The following is a 17,285-nucleotide window of genomic DNA, read 5'->3' as shown; positions in this document are numbered from 1 at the left end:
TTTTTGTATTTTTTAGTAGAGACGGGGTTTCACCCTGTTAGCCAGGATGGTCTCGGCCTCCCAAGTGCTGGGATTACAGGCTTGAGACACCGCGCCCGGCTGTGAATCAACAATTTCTATTTAAATACACACGCACATGATAAAAAAAAAAAAAATACAAACTAGCCAGGCATGGTAGCACATGCCTGTAGTCCTAGCTACTTAGGAGGCTGAGTTGGGAGGATCGTTTGAGCCCAGGATTTGGATGTTGCAGTAACCTAAGGTCGTGCCACTGTACTTAAGCCTGGATGACAGAGCAAGACCCTGTCTCAAAAAATAACAAAATGAGCTATGTTGCTTCTGTAATCCTAGCACTATGGGGGGCTAAGGCAGGAAGACTATCTGACGCCAAGGGTTCAAGTCCAGCCTGGGCAACATAGCAAAACCCTGTCTCTACAAAATAAATAAATAAATAAGCTGGGTGTAGTCCCAGCTACTTTGGAGGCTGAGGTGGGAGGATCACTTGAGCCCAGAAGTTCAAGGCTGCGGTGAGCTATGATTGTGCCACTGTACTTCAGCCTGGGTGTCTGAAAGAGACTGTATCTCTAAATAAATTTTAAAATGAGCCATCTTTAATATCTAATTTTTAAAAAAAACCAAAGGGATCAATAATGTTTAAATTTAAGTATTAGTCTTTTAGTAGAACTATTTGTCTGATGCATTTTTTATTTCTAGCTGTATTCTGATTTATCTTTGTTTCTCGCACAGGCTGGAGTGCAGTGGCGCAATCTTGGCTCACTGCAACCTCTGTCTCCTGGGTTCAAGCAATTCTGTGTCTCAGCCTCCCAAGTAGCTGGGATTACAGGCAAGTGCCACCATGCTCAGCTAATTTTTGTATTTTTAGTAGGGATGGGGTTTCACTATCTTGGTCAGGCTGGTCTCGAACTCCTGACCTCGTGATCCACCCGCCTTGGCCTCCCAAAGTGCTGCGATTACAAGGGGGAGCCACTGCGCCTGGCCAGACACCAGGAGTTTGAGACCAGCCTGGGCAACATAGGTGACCCCATCTCTACAAAAATTAAAAAATCAGGCTGGGCATGGTGGCATGTACCTGTAATCCCAACTACTAGGGAAGCTGAGGTGGGAAGGCAGGAGGACTGCTTGGGCCCAGAAGGTTAAGGCTGCTGTGAGCTATGATCACACCACTGAACTCCAGCCTGGGTGACAGAGCGAGACCCTGTCTTTTAAAAAAGAAAAAAAAAAAAGCAAAATTCTAAGAAAAACACAAAATCTACAGTCATGAAAAAGGTTTACCATTTACCACTTAAGTACTTGAAAAGTACCATACTAAAAAACAAAGTAGTAAACACAGTTGGTTTTAAAGTAATGACTTTATTAATAAATATACATCCATATGATGATGTAGATACAAATCATGAACACTACTCCATTCCCATACACATAATTGCACACGAGTAGCTCAAGTTCATGGACATAAAAACATACACAGTATCTATTCAGACTTTTTACAGCAGAGGACAGCGTGCTTATTATCAGTTAATTGGTAATTATTTTCTCCAAAATTACCTGTGGAAAAAAGAAATTCTGAAAACTTAAAGAATCAAAGTGATCTGATTACTTTAAATCACACACTTGATTTACTATAGCATTAAATTTTCCAAAAATTAAATACATTATATGTGAGAGCACAGATTTATATATTTTGCGGGGGGGGGAGGAAAGATTCAGATACATCCTAGAGTTTAACAGCATACAGTTAAGCTATAATAAAAACAAAAATAGAATAGCATCAAAATTTTTTATGTCCAAGGAAAAAAATGTTTCGAAAAACTGTTTGAATTCTTTATATTATATTACTATAAAGGGACCATAAAATTTTACTGCATATAGAGACAATGACTGACAGAGTAGCAGTTATCAATATCCCCTGAATTGTTCTTTTAAAGCTTCTTAGAATATAAAGGAGAAAATTACTTTTTTTCTTTAGCTCACACACTGTGGTTATTTTTACACTGAAAGGGTCAACTTTAACCTAATAAATGGACCCAAATATATATTTTTTTCTCCTTAACTCAAAGAAACTCTATTCTTAGTTCATGAAAATAGACATGTAAATTCACACAAACATCAGTTTGGAATCAATATTACTTTGACAGATGTTTCTTTTAAAAAGCAAATAAAAAATATAAAGAATTTTTAGTCTAATTAAAACACTGATTTTTTAAAATGTCCCTAAATATTAAAAATTAAACCAGATACTACTCATTTTCTTCCAGTATATTGTGCCAATATATTTTTTTAATATCCAGTGCAAAACTCTAAAAGATAGTATCAAAATCATCCTAAATATTAGTTATGCAAGGTTACATTTGTCAAAAAAAATGAAAATTTCATCTATTAGCTCCTTATTTGCTAATATAATAAATAAGGCATGTTAAAGTACTTTTTAAAGAAAAAAGTAATGCAAACTTACTTGAATTGCAGATCATTTTCTGACCAACAGTTTAAATATAGAATAATGAAACGTATTTTGTGAAGAACAGAGTCACACAGTATAAAATTAGCAATTTACTGTTCAAGAAACAATCATACAGTGGGGGAGAAAAGGCCAGTTTTCCCTAACTGATTATATTAAAGTATAGGCAACTGTTTAACATGCTATTTCAGTGTTTATCGTAACAAGAGACAGTGTTAGAAAAGATGCACAATGTAGTCTTTAGTTTATATAGCAGTAAAAATATTTTAAATTTTTAAGACTTAATTCATGTTATCACTTAGATGTCTTTCTCTTCAGCACGGCACCAGTAAACTGTTCACAGGGAGAAAGGTAAGTGGAATCAGGAGATGCTCACCAGTGCATAGATATAATACTCCAGGTAACCGCTCAGATGAACAGTAAATTCAGCTTTCTAAATGATGTTATCCATTTACAACTGTAGCCATTTGCCCCTCCCTGTTTTTTTTTTTTTTTCCTGGGACATAGCTCCTGATAATAAACACTGTTATGAACATGCCTCCTTTAGTTGATCTCACCATTTCATAAACATGTATACAAAATTCATTATACAATAATACACCTGTTTTATCTTCTGACACACAGCACAGCACCAGTAAGTAGATGTGCTGAAGGGCAGAGGAAGAGGAATGAATGTAGGAAAGGCAGGGGAGAAAGGGAAGGGCATGTATAACAAAATAAGGAAGGAAAATAAACTGAAAGGGAAATAAATTGTCAAATGGACTTACATAAAACACAACAATCAAATCTTTGACAATGGTGTGCATTATTCTATGGCAGAACATTAAACAACTTTCTTAGAAACTGGCTTGAAAAAGATTCTAAGCAGCCGACTGCTGAACATCATCTTGAGAAACAGCTAAATGACAGACACATGTGGAGAGTAGGTAACGAACATATGAATGAAGAGGCAAGCATTTGTGTGTGTCAGAAGTTATACTGTTCTGAGTAAATTATTAAAAATCTTGTATTTTAAGCTTCTGCAAGAAGAAGCTCTTGTAGCAATTTAGCTGCCAGAATGTTATAACTGATTACGTAGCCATCCAACATCGTTCTCTATGGTTTGTGCAAAGCTAATATTGTTGAGGTCACTGTCTTAGATGCCAGTGCACATAGTCCCCACATACAATGCAACACCTCTTACTGTAAAGAGCAGCATAAAGTCCAGCTCATTGTGTCAGGCATCACTGGAACACCTGAAGGCTTGCTGCTTTTTTCCTGATAAAAAAGGTACGAAACATGACATCCATTTGCAATCAGAGTTTGCATTAACTGAGAGCAAGCCCAAAAAACACAACATGTGCCCTTTTAAAATTTTAATTATTTTAAAAGTTTTTGGGTCCTGCAATTCTACATTTTAATCTCAAAGGCATTTAAAATCCCAAATATGAACATTGTAACTTTAAAGTTCAGTGGAATTTTTTCAAGTCTGAAGTTTATAATATTTTATTTAGAACAAACTCAAAATAAATAAAATGTGTAACAAGAAATACTACTATCAGAAAGGAAAAAAGAAAGATTTCCCTCTGTCCCTACTATACATATCTACCTAATGCTTTTTCTTCCGTTCTATCTTGCTTCTAAAGCAAACATCACTGGGGGAAAAAATCTTTTGGATGAAATGGTCTCACTGGAGCCACAATAAGATTTTTAATTAAACTAACCAACATATTTTTTACATGTTTCATGCATAGATGGATTCCTATATGTTTCTTAATATTTGGGTTCTGATGGTCAGGAAACTGCATTCTGTTTATACCAGTTTTACAGTCTACCATTCAATTTATGTCCTTTGGTAGATATAAACCTGAAAACACAGTAAGTGCTAATGCAATGGGACAATTTCTGAGAAAAACTAAAAATGTTCCAAATAAATGAGCAACATTAAAAAATGGTTTTATTTATTTATTTATTTATTTATTTATTTGAGACGGAGTCTCTGTCACCCAGGCTGGAGGGCAGTGGCGCAATCTCGGCTCACTGCAACCTCTGCCTCCTGGGTTTGAGGATTTTCCTGCCTCAGCCTCCCGAGTAGCTTGGATTACAGGCATCCGCCACCACATCTGGCTAATTTTTGCATTTTTAGTAGAGATGAGATTTCACCATGTTGGCCAGGCTGGTCTTGAACTGCTGACCTCAAGTGATCCGCCCGCCTCAGCCTCCCAGAGTGCTGGGTGTGAACCACCACGTCCGGCCAATAAATGTTTTTAAACATGACACTTTAAAACTTTCTATATGAAAGGCAAAATATAGTGACTATAGCTACATGCAAACCTAGAGAATGTTTCTTTTTCTATTATATGAAATATGCTATCCTCAGAATGCACTATATTTCACCAAAAATGTAATGTGCAGTTTTTATAAAAGTTTAAATTTTCTGTAAATATGAATTGCTTGTAGTGTTTGGTATATATGCTCTTAGGCAATTAAAAAATACACAACCTATCACTGCTCAAAGGCAAACACTAAAGAATTATTTCAGGAATAATGGTTAAATCAATTAATGCCATGTAGATCAATAAATTACAAGCTGCTTAAACCTAGAACATTAAAAATAAGTTTTTTAACATTTGAAGTGGATGTAAATGCCAAAGCATACAAATATCTGTGTCCCGTCTTGTGAAAATAAATGTTACAAAAACTCACACAGCCATTACCTCAAGTAATCCTGATTCATTAGTTTGCTTTTTTGCTCCACCAGTTAAAAATACATTAGTATATTTATTATATTGTAGGCTTACTTCACAAACTAATAGGTATAATGGTTTCAGTTGTTTATCACATAAAGCATCTATTTAGAACAGCCCCAAAATAGTAATGAAACATGAGACATGACCATAACGCTAAAGGAAAAGCAAAAATGATTTAGTTAGGTATTACACTTGAACCTATGTACAAATACAATGCCACTGCTCATGCCCTGAGTGCATCTGTCAGCATATGGCAGTTTTTGAGCAAAAGCAGGAAAAAAACCAAACAGGAAAACAAATTTGGAAAGCCCAGGCCATAAAATTATGTATATCAAAATAAAACCAAGAAGCTTTGGGATTATTCACAATCTTCCTTCTAAACCTGGCCCTCTTTTCCTGCCTCATTCACTCATTGGGTGGTTTGACTTCACTGCTAGTTTCCTCTACCCCGTGAACTGCTCTGCCATGCATCATAGGGTAAGGAAAAGCAGCAGTGCCACAGCCATAACCAAGATCGGCAAGACGGGATAGAGCTTTAATGCTACCTGGAGGTCTCCCTGGGCTGACTTTGTATCCCGCAGCTTTAGTTGTCCCCAAAGGTCTGCCTGGACTTGTCTTAAATCCAGCTGCTTTGGTGGTTCCCAGGGGTCTGCCTGTGCTGGTCCGGTATCCTGCTGATTTGGTGGTTCCCGAAGGCCGGCCACGCTTACCAGATCGGTTGAGATTCTTCTTTTTCTTTAGTTCGTCTTTTATTTCTATGCTTCTGCCACTTGTAGTCTGCAAGTGTGTTTCATTTAATGGGTCTTGCCTCTGACAAACCATTGGTTTGTGGTTGACTGTGTGGCTGTATTTGCTTTGCTGGGAGGAATATATGTCAAACTGATCAGCAGCTCTCATGGCATCTTCATTGAGGCAGGAAGGCTTGCCAGGCCCACAGAAAGCTGGATTACTGCTGGCAACAGGATGCATCATTTTCTACCAAAAATAAAAGACAAATATATATAAATACACATACACAAATACATATCTGTATGCAGCATTCAGTGAGAAAACAGTCTGTCTCCCAACAATTATGCAGGCTACCTAAAATTAGGCTGACAGGCAGGACTCCAGACCACCTATAAACAAACACACATCAGCAGATTCAAGGATACTTGTTCTTCTCAATTTAATCATGGAACAAACATCATACAAGATAACTCTATTATAATACTGATTTCATAGCTATAATGTTCTCCCGTTAGGAACTGGAAAAGTGTGTAAGTCAAAAACAAATGTTCTATTCTGTGGGCTTTTTCTCTTCTAGATTACTAAACCTCAAAAGAATAACAGTAAAGCCAAGAATTCTTATTAACACAATTCTTTATTTCAGTTTGCCTGATGTTCTTGGAATGCCTCCTGTTGGCCTTTTATTGTATTTCTCCCATGTATACTACTGGCCTGACAACAGTTTCCACAAGATGGACACTCCATCGTTATTTTATTATTTATACAGAACCCTGAGTATATGTTACACTTCACAAAAGACAGAATGTGCCAAGCAATGAACACAATCTCTACTGCTTCTTGGCCTTTTGGCTAAGATCAAGTGTAAAGAATACAATCTCTTGGCCCAAGGTACTGACTCTCTTCAAATATCCTCCAGCCCAATAGAAGGCAGTACCAATACAAAAGGTAAAAAAAGATTTCCATTAGCTAAAATGAGTGAACATTATACAAATCCTTACGACTTATACTACAAAAATACAGATAACAACCATAATACAATACCTCCTTTTTAAAAAAAATTTTTTTTTGAGATGTAGTCTCACTCCATCGCCCAGGCTGGAGTCCAGTGGCACAATCTCAGCTCACTGCAACCTCCGCCTCCTGGGTTCAAGAGATTCTCCTGCCTCGGCCTCCTGAGTAACTGGGACTACAGGCGCCTGCCACCACATTTGGCTAACTTTTGTACTTTTAGTAGAGACGGGGTTTCACCATATTGGTCAGGCTGGTCTCGAACTCCTGACCTTGTGATCTGCCTGCCTCAGCCTTCCACAGTGTTGGGATTACAGGTGTGAGCCACGGCGCCCAGCCAATACCTCCTATTTTTAAGGTATATTTATCAAGACAAAAAGTTCAATGTACAACGTTGCTTTCTCCCTTGATCATAAATATAGTGTCAATCATCTTCCCTTACACAAGCCCTGTGACTTATTAAAAAACAGTCCAGCCAGGCATGGTGGCATCAGCTATTAGGGAGGCTGAGGTGGGAGGATCACTTGACCCCAGGAGTTTGAATCCAGCCTGGGCAACACAGCAAGATTCCTGCTCTTGAAATAGAAAAAAAAAAAAAACAAAAAAAAAACGGTCCAAAGTCTCTATATTGTCTGTAAGGATATCCCTGTGATTTTTTTTTTTATATATATATAAAGGACTTATTAAAACCACTACCACAACAAACCAGCTCTAAATAGCCATATCATTTAGACAGAGGAAATGGCAGGTTTTTTGTTTTTTTTTTTAAGATGGAGTTTCGCACTTTGTTGCCCAGGCTGGAGTGCAATGGCATGATCTTGGCTCACCACAACCTCCGCCTCCTGGGTTCAAGCGATTCTCCTGCCTCAGCCTCCCGAGTAGCTGGGATTACAGGTATGCGCCACCACGCCTGGCTAATTTTGTATTTTTATTATGTATTTTCATTTTATTTTTTATTTATTTTTTCTTTTGAGACAGAGTCTCGCTCTGTCACCCAGGCTGGAGTGCAGTGGTGTGATCTCAGCTCACTGCAAGCTCCACCTCCCGGGTTCACGCCATTCTCCTGCCTCAGTCTCCCAAGTAGCTGGGACTACAGGTGCCCGCCACCACGCCCGTCTAATAGTTTGTATTTTTAGTAGAGATAGGGTTTCACCACGTTAGCCAGGATGGTCTCGATCTCCTGACCTTGTGATCTGCCTGCGTTGGCCTCCCAGAGTGCTGGGATTACAGGCGGGAGCCACTGTGCCCAGCCTGTATATTTAATAGAGACGAGGTTTCTCCATGTTGGTCAGGCTGGTCTTGAACTCCCAATTTCCGGTGATCGGCCTGCCTTGGCCTCCCAAAGTGCTGGGATTACAGGCATGAGCCACCGCGCCTGGCCAGAAATGAGAGTTTTACAGAGACTACAGTATTATGTTGTGATGAGGAAAGAGAGATAAAGATATGGGTTCCAATTTGGATTTAGAAAAAGTCACTAATATATATTAAGGTCTAGCCCCAAGTTGTTAGGAGATATTTGTGTGCACCCTTCATACATGTGAAAGTGCACCAAAACTTCAGTTATGAAAACAGTTACTCCCAGAGGCTACAAACAGGTAATAAGGTTAGCCAAAACCACTGTAAACTTACTTTAGTTTGTAAAGGCAAAAGGAAATGAGCATGAAGTCACAGAATCAAATTCTGTTAAATTATGAAACATTTGCTGAAAATCAACAGATACAGAGCAACTGGCAAGCTGGCTTAAAGTCTCAATTTGATGGAAAAACATCTACAGTGAGAAGCCACTTGTTTATGGCAAAAGCTTTTTAGACTTGAGAACATAAAACAAGACTGGGCTAAACACAAATATTAAGTGGAATACTTTTTTCACTCACTCCCCACAGATACAAGAATTAGATTACTGGCCGGGCACGGTAGCTCACGCCTGTGATCCCAGCACTTTGGGAGGCTGACGCAGGTGGATCACAAAGTCAGGAGATCAAGACCATCCTGGCTAACACAGTGAAACACAGTCTCTACTAAAAATACAAAAAATTAGCTGGGCGTGTTGGCACGTGCCTGCAGTCCCAGCTACTCAGGAGGCTGAACCCAGAGGCAGAGGCTGCAGTGAGCCGAGATCGTGCCACTGTACTCCAGCCTGGGTGACAGAGCAAGACTCTGTCTCAAAAAACAAAAACAAAAAGAACTAGATTATTAATTATCATTTCTCTAGCTCAAATTCTAATTTCAGATGGGAAAAAAGACTCTCAAGATGAGTTCCAAATATAGTATTGGCTGAAAGTTAGCAATTTTTTAGCATTTTGTTATGTGCCAGATAATAAGCTTGGTTCTTTGCACATTATCTGATTTAATCCTCAGTACAAGCCTATAAGGAACATACAATATTAGCTCTATTTTACAGACTTTAAGCATTCTGCCAGGGTCACACATTAGGAAATGGTTAAGCCAAATATGACTTTTGATAATTCAACTTCAGAACCAACAATTTACCGTGTAGCATACCAAGGTTTTTCAATAGCAGCACTGTTATTTGGGTCAGATAATTTTGTGTGGTTTGTCCACTGCATTGTACAATGCTTAGCAGCATTCCTGGCCTCTACCCACTAGATGTCAGTAGCAACACCTCTCTCCCTTCCCCTAAATATGTGACAACCAAAAATTTCTCCAGACATTGCCAAACGTTCCCTGGGTGGGGGGGTTGGGGAGGGGTGGGGAATCCACCCTTCACCATGAAATCGCTCGATTATACTAAAATGAAAACACAGACTCAACTTAAAATATTCTCACTTAAGTTTTTATTCACCTTTTTAGCATCTTCCTCACCAAATATCCACAAATTCTTTCTGACTGCAAAGTCAAAGATATTTGGTTTCCAAATGGAAGAAAAGCAAATGCCAGAGTTAGTAAAGACAACCAGGACAGCCACGATGGCTCACGCCTACAATCCCAGGACTGTGAGAGGCCGAGGCAGGCAGATCACCTAAGGTCAGGAGTTCGAGACCAGCCTGGCCAAAACGGTAAAACCCTGTCTCTACTAAAAATACAAAAATTTACAAAAATTTTTGGGAAAATTTTTTGGGGAAAAAAAAAAAGTTATGTGACTTACCAGGAGGGTAACAAATACATATATAGAGATAGATAGATAGATATTTATGTATGTATAAAATATGTATATATATGAATATTCATAATCTATCAGCACTCAGGATATACAGTCTCAGCTTACATTATGTTAGGTTTTAGAGGCAAAATGCCACTATCCTTGACTCAGATATCAATCCACACTGAAAAAAACACACCATTAAAAAATTAGACGTGCGGCTGGGCATGGAGGCTCATGCCTCTAATCCCAGAACTTTGGGAGGCTGAGGCAGGCAGATCACCTGAGGTCAGGAGTTCGAGACTAGCTTGGCCAAAATGGTAAAACCCTGTCTCTACTAAAAATACAAAAAAAATTTGCCTGGCATAGTGGTGCACACCTGTAATCCCAGCTACTCAGGAGGCTGAGGCAGGAGAATCACTCAAACCCAGGAGGTGGAGGTTGCAATGAGCCAAGACTGCACCATTGCACTTCAGCCTGGGAGACAAGAGCGAAACTCCAACCCCCCCCAAAAAAAAGAAAGACATGCAATTTTTAAAAAGCAAGTATCTTGGCCAGGTGTAGTGGTTCATGCCTGTAATCCCAGAACTTTGGGAGGCCAAGGCGAGTGAATCAACTGAGGTTGGGAGTTCGAGACCAGCCTGACCAACATGGAGAAACCCCGTCTCTACTAAAAATAAAAAAAATGTAGCCTGGCATGGTGGTACATGCCTGTAATCCCAGCTACTCAGGACACTGAGGCAGAAGAATCGCTTGAACCTGGGAGGCAGAGGTTGCAGTGAGCTGAGATCATGACATTGCACTCCAGCCTGGACAACAAGAGCAAACTCCATCTCAAAGAAAACAAAAAACAAAAAACAAGCATCTCCATTTCTCCATTCCTTTAATATTCTCCAGCATTTATGCCTTTACTTTGTATTATGTAAATTTAGTTCTGACATAACTCATGTTTATTGAGGGCCAACTCCATGCAAAACACTATTCTAAGCACAAATCGATAAGAGTAAAGCTATTTATTCCAATGGAAAGATAATGAGACACTAACTTGGCCAGGTGTGGTAGCTCACACCTGTACTCCCAGAACTTTGGGAGGCTGAGGCGAGTGGATCACTTGAGGTCAGGAGTTTGAGACCAGCGTGACCAACAGGGAGAAACCCCGTCACTACCAAAAATACAAAACTTAGCTGGGCATGGAGGCATGCACTTGTAATCCCAGCTACTCGGGAGGCTGAAGCAGCAGAATTGCTTGAACCCGGGAGGCAGAGGTTGCAGTGAGCCGAGATCACACCACTGCATTCCAGGCTGGGTGACAGAGTGAGACTGCCTTAAAAAAAAAAAAAAAAAAAAAAGACCCTGACCTAACATTTCTGAAGTGTAGGGCTTCTGTATGTTCTATATATTCCTTCCCTGCTACTGCCAAGAAATCAGAACAGTATTCTACTTAATAATTCATAAACAAGCCGGACAAGGAATATGAGAATTACTCATGTAAATAATTAACTTTAAAAACACAAACAGAACTAAAACCAATCCTTTCCTATTTTCAGACTTCAACTTTATTAAGTTGGGAATCAGCACTATTAAATGCTTGTGTGCATAACCATCACTATATGTTTACATGCAGGATACTTGTGTTTATATAAAAAGTATTTGCATAATGTGAGCTTAACCCTGAACTCCATAATGCCGTCCTCCTCCCACTTCAGGGCTATTGTTAAAACACTCTTTTTTTTCTTTTTTTTTTTTCCTGAGACGGAGTTTCCCTCTTGTTGCCCAGGCTGGAGTGCAATGGTGCAATCTTGGCTCACCGCAACCTCTGTCTCCCAGGTTCAGGTGATTCTCCTGCCTCAGCTTCCTGAGTAGCTGGGATTACAGGCACATGCCACCACGCCCAGCTAATTTTTTTATTTTTAGTAGAGACAGGGGTTTCACCATGTTGGCCAGGCTGCTCTGGAACTCCTGACCTCAGGTGATCTGCCTGCCTCCGCCTCTCAAAGTGTTGGGATTGCAGGCATGAGGCACCACTCCCGGTGTTTTTTTTTTTTTTTTTTTTTTTTTGAGACGGAGTTTTGCTCTTGTCCAGGCTGGAGTGCAATGGCATGATCTTGGCTCACTGCAACAACCTCCACCTCCTGGGTTCAAGCAATTCTCCTGCCTCAGCCTCCAGAGTATCTGGGATTACAGGTACGTACCATCATGCCACATTAATTTTCGTTTTTTTTTTTTTTTTTTTTTTTTTAGAATAAACAAGGTTTCACAATGTTGGCCAGGCTGGTCTCGAACTCCCGAGCACAGGTGATTCACCTGCCTTGGCCTCCCAAAGTGCTGGGATTACAGGCGTGAGCCACCGTGTCAGGCCAAAAGACTCTGATTGAACATATGCAAGCGACATTTCTTTTTTGAGACGGAGTCTCGCTCTGTCGCCCAGGCTGGAGAGCAGTGGCATGATCTTGGCTCATTGCAAGGTATGCCTCCCGGGTTCTCACCATTCTCCTCCCTCAGCCTCCTGAGTAGCTGGGACTACAGGCACCAGCCACCACGCCCGGCTAATTTTTTGTATTTTAGTAGAGATGGGGTTTCACCGTGTTACCCAGATGGTCTCGATCTCCTGACCTCGTGATCCACCTGCCTCAGCCTCCCAAAGTGCTGGGATTATAGGCGAGAGCCACCGCGCCCGGTCCCAAGCCACATTTCTTAAGAGTCAGAATGGTCCAGCGCGGTGGCTCAGGCCTGTTATCCCAGAACTTTTGGAAGCCAAGGTGGGCAGCTCAGTTGAGGTCGGGAGTTCCAGACTAGCCTGGCCTGGATAACACAGCGAAACCCTATCTCTACTAAAAATCCAAAAAATTAGTATGGCACGGTGGCTCCAGCTACTCAGGAGGCTGAGGCAGGAGAATCGCTTGAACCCAAAGGCGGAGGTTGCAGTGAGCTGACTTTGTGCCACTGCACTCCAGCCTAGGAAACAGATTCCATCTCAGAAAAAAAAAAAAAAAAAAAAGAATGAATACTATATTTCTAGACGGTGTGGACTGAATAGAAGCCAAGAGTTATAGAACAGGCTGTGTAGACTATCAAAGATTAAAGATCATCTTTTTAAATAGTTACTGAGGCTGGGAGCAGTGGCTCACGCCTGTAATCCCAACACTTTGGGAGGTCGAGGCGGGCGGATCACGAGGTTAGGAGTTCGAGACCAGCCTGGTCAACATGGTGAAACACCGTCTCTACCAAACATACAAAAACTAGCTGGGCGTGGTGGCGCACATCTATAATCCCAGCTACTAGGGAGGCTGAGGCAGGAGAATTGCTTGAACCCGGGAGGCAGAGGCTGCAGTGAGCCGAGATCGCACCACTGTACTCCAGCCTGGGGGACAGAGTGAAACTCCGTTTCAAAAAACAAAACAAACAAAACAACCAATAAATAGTTCACTGAGTCAGGAGCGGTGGCTCAAGCCTGTAATCCCAGCACTTTGGGAGGCCGAGACGGGCGGATCACGAAGTCAGGAGATCGAGACCATCCTGGCTAACACGGTGAAGCCCCGTCTCTACTAAAAAATACAAAAAACTAGCCGGGCGAGGTGGCGGGTGCCTGTAGTCCCAGCTACCCGGGAGGCTGAGGCAGGAGAATGGCATGAACCCGGTAGGCGGAGCTGCAGTGAGCTGAGATCCAGTCACTGCACTCCAGCCTGGGCGACAGAGCGAGACTCCGTCTCAAAAAAAAAAAAAAGTTCACTGAATGTACAAGAGTCAACTAAGAGCTTCTATATATCTGGACTGTGACTAAATTCGAATACTCAAAGCATAAGCTAAAACTTGCCATCGTTGAAGTTGTTTTATTGTGTTTAACTCCTAAAGTTTAAGCCCTAAAATGAGCCCTTCTTTATAGAACAATTCCTTTCTCTTCTCTTGAATGTGGCAGTCACTACTTCCAACATAAAGAACTGTAACTATTTTTAGTAACTTCACAAAGCATCCCTGAAGCTTTCTAAACATGGAGAAAGCGTCAAGAAACCCAAGTTCTGTTCTCCAAAGATCACAGATCACGTAACTCTCAGAGATTTATTTCAGGTCCGTATAATCATATATGTTTCATAATTCTAAATGAAGATTTGCAACTCACCTCAATTACTCACAAAGTCCATTCAGCAGAGGCCAATAGCCACGCACCCTGCCCCACCACGGGAAGTTTTGATAATAGGACTGCACATAAATAACGGCCTCCTTTGTCTTCTTCCTATCCTTAACTGGGCCCCACAGTGCACAAATAAGGACTCCCCTTATTTTGACACGAGGCGTTTAGAATGTATTACCTGTTGTGTGCTGAAAGCGACTATTAACGTACTGGCAATAACAAGTTTGCAGAAGATGCACGCCACCCTAGAGAAAGGGTTGCGTACCCTCTAAAAAGCAAAATTCCTAAGCCGCTGTCCGTCCACTCGGGAGTTCCGCAAGCGTAGAAGTCCCCGGGCACTCCATCGCGACGCCGATCTGGAGCCGGCAGACTTTCATTTAAAGGCGGAGAGCGGACTGCGGATTCCGACCTCTCAAAGAAAAGAAATGGGGCCCCCTCCCCCGCCGCAGGAGGAATGTCCCCCCGTAATGGCTCCACACCGGGGAAGAGCAGGCTACGTCCGGGACCCCTCCTCTCACTCCTGGCTACGCTAGGGCCCCTTGGCAGGAGGCCTCTTCTCCCCGGCCAGCTAGGCGCCAGTTCTCGCCGCCGCCCGACTCCACTCTCGGCCGGCTGACCAGCCCGCGCGCGCCCACCTACCTCAGCCGCTCGTAGACCGGCCCCTCCGCGCGTCTAGGGGCTTCCCAGCGGCTGGGAACCTCGCGCTGGCGCCGCTCCCTCCCCAGCCCGCCGCCTCTGCACGGTGCGGAGAACGGGCCAAGGCGGAGGGGCAGGCAGCGAGGGCGGCGGCGAGGCAGACGCTGGCTCCCAGCACCCGCCGCGGCCGCCGCGCACAGTCCTGCCCCGGACGCAGTACGAAGAAGCCGCTACCACCCTGTAGTGTTAGAGGCGGCGTGCGCGACCTCGCGAGGGCCGCGCACGCACACGCACACTCTCATCGCGAGACCCGATCTCCCGCCGCCGACCTGCACGCAAGCTTTGGGAGGGAGCCAGGCTGGCAGGCTGCGCTTGCGCGTCGTGGCCTTAGGCCTGGGCTGTTGGTGGTCCGGCGTCGACCGTCCCCAGTGGCTGAGGTTGAGAGACCTACCAAATGGGGAATTAGTAACTTCCTTACTTGTATTGGTTTTCACCACAATTCTGAGATGCTGGAACTCCTGCTGACCCCATTTCTTAGATACAGGACCTAATAAATGAAAATCAGGGGAGTTGGGACTCTTCATGCCCAGGATCATGTGATAATGAAAAGCCTTATTTTATGGGCCATCCTGATGATCCACGCGGATTACAGGCGTTAGCCACTACGCCCCACGGAATTGTCATATTCATTATTCCATAACCACAGGAAAGGATGGAACAACAAACTACCGCTATTATGTTTTTCTTGTGAGATATCTGACATATCAGTCACCTCACACAAACCCACTTCGAAGGGATTCATTTTCTTCCTCCTTCCTCCTGTGAATTTCCAGATGTCAGAATTGAGAGGATCCAGAATTAGGGCAGCTACTGAAAGGGAGACACTTTATTAAGCAATGGGAAGAGGCTAGAGGAGGATGCTTGCTCTTTTCCCCCATGTAATGAAAGCTATTTGAAGATGGACAATTCATAGTACTGAGTTCTACCGTAAGCACAGCCCTGGGCCAGGTACTGCCTTGCCAGTAGGAAAGAAAGGAGGAGCAACAACTTTTCTGGACAAACACAAGCCAGGACACAACACACGAAACAAGCAAGCCCATTCATTCAACCTAGTAAGGGACTGGAGACAGATAAGCCATGTGAACAATTGATAAAACTCTGGGCGGCCTGGGTGTGGAGGCTCACGCCTGTAATCCCAGCACTTTGGGAGGCCGAGGCGGCCAGATCACGAGGTCAGGAGTTCAAAACCAGCCTGGCCAACATGGCGAAACCCCATCTCTACTAAAAATATGAAAATTAGTCGGGCATGGTGGCGTGCAGCTGTAGTCCCAACTACTCGGAAGGCTGAGGCAGGAGGATCACTTGAACCCGGGAGGTGGAGGTTGCTGTGAGCCGAGATCATGCCACTGCACTCCAGCCTGGGACAGAACGAGACTCCATCTCAAAAAAACAAACAAACAATAACAACAACAACAACAACAACAAACTCTGGACACAAAGCTCAGGTGGAATTCCCTGGTTGGGAAGGTAGGATTTTTTTGGCAGACAGGGATTCATAACATGATTCTAAACATCATTCCAACTAGGTGGAGTGACTCACACCTGTAATCCCAGGACTTTGGGAGGCCGAAGCGGGAGGCCAGGAGTTTGAGACCAGCCTGGACAATATAGATTCTGTCTCTACAAAAAATTAAACAATTAGCTGGGTGTGGTGATGAGTACTTGTAGGGCCAGCTGCTAGGGAGGCTGAGATAGGAGAAAGGACTGAGATAGGAGGAAGAAGACTGAGGCTTCCTTAAGCTGTGACTGTGACACTGCACTCCAGCTTGGGCAACAGAGTGAGACCCTGTCTCAAAAAAATGAAATACTAAAAAACAGGATTAATCATGCCAGTGTTATTTATATGTAAAAGGAAAATACCAATATAAAAAAGTTAAAATATGTACACAGATTTTAAGGCATATTAAGTAGCCTATCTAAAAACAAGTTTTTTTTCTAAGCAAGGTTTTTTTGCTCTTGAGGTAGAATTTGAGAATGTGTAACAGCACTCCCATACCATAGAATCACTATTGCAAATCTGTAACTCTAAACTCTTGTCTGAAATGGCATTTGTACATAAAAACACTTAAGAAAAAGAAACTTTCATTCTAACAAGGTCAAATAATTTGCAGGCCCAGTAGAGGGGTAGCCAGAATAACAAAGGAAGTCAGACAGCCCTGAGTTTGAATGCCTTTCTGCCACTTGCCTCCCATGGCATTTTGGGCAAGTCACTGCTCCTTCAAAAGTTTCCACATGTATGAAATTAAGACACTGTCTTCCTTGTAGAGCTGTGAAATTAAATAAGCTAATAGGGCTATTTAAATACTCATGAGTGGCCAGGCACAGCCACTCATGCCTATAATCCCAGCACTTTGGGAAGCCAAGGCAGGTGGATCACCTGAAGTCAGGAGTTCAGGACCAGCCTGGCCAACATGGTGA

At 42.5% G+C, this 17,285-nt stretch overlaps 1 protein-coding gene across 3 annotated transcripts; it reads right to left on the bottom strand.

The window, feature by feature from the left end:
- Positions 1 to 1,351: 1,351 nt before the first annotated feature.
- C6H5orf24 (chromosome 6 C5orf24 homolog) lies at positions 1,352 to 15,343 on the bottom strand. Of its 3 annotated transcripts, XM_001110037.5 has the most exons (3): positions 14,811 to 15,068; positions 5,751 to 6,180; positions 1,352 to 3,733 (listed from the first exon to the last, which is right to left on the bottom strand). In XM_001110037.5, the coding sequence occupies exons 2-3, from the start codon at positions 6,175 to 6,177 to the stop codon at positions 3,693 to 3,695; spliced, it is 468 nt and encodes a 155-aa protein (XP_001110037.1). In that variant the 5' UTR covers positions 6,178 to 6,180; positions 14,811 to 15,068; the 3' UTR covers positions 1,352 to 3,692. The 3 variants fall into 3 exon arrangements, with proteins under 3 accessions (XP_001110037.1, NP_001181812.1, XP_028705091.1); NM_001194883.2 differs by lacking the exons at positions 1,352 to 3,733; positions 14,811 to 15,068 and adding an exon at positions 15,286 to 15,343 and having other exon boundaries at positions 4,595 to 6,180; XM_028849258.2 differs by lacking the exon at positions 1,352 to 3,733 and having other exon boundaries at positions 4,595 to 6,180.
- Between the last annotated feature and the right edge of the window lie 1,942 nt (positions 15,344 to 17,285).

This window comes from Macaca mulatta, chromosome 6 (genome assembly GCF_049350105.2).
Source record: "Macaca mulatta isolate MMU2019108-1 chromosome 6, T2T-MMU8v2.0, whole genome shotgun sequence".
In the NCBI taxonomy this organism is placed as follows: Eukaryota; Metazoa; Chordata; class Mammalia; order Primates; family Cercopithecidae; genus Macaca; species Macaca mulatta.
Note: the sequence above shows the minus strand (reverse complement) of the source record. Positions and strands in the feature narration are given on the sequence as shown.

Bases quoted from the DNA above. Each gene is read 5' to 3' on its own strand.
- C6H5orf24 (NM_001194883.2), bottom strand. From the start codon at position 6,177: ATGATGCATCCTGTTGCCAGCAGTAATCCAGCTTTCTGTGGGCCTGGC.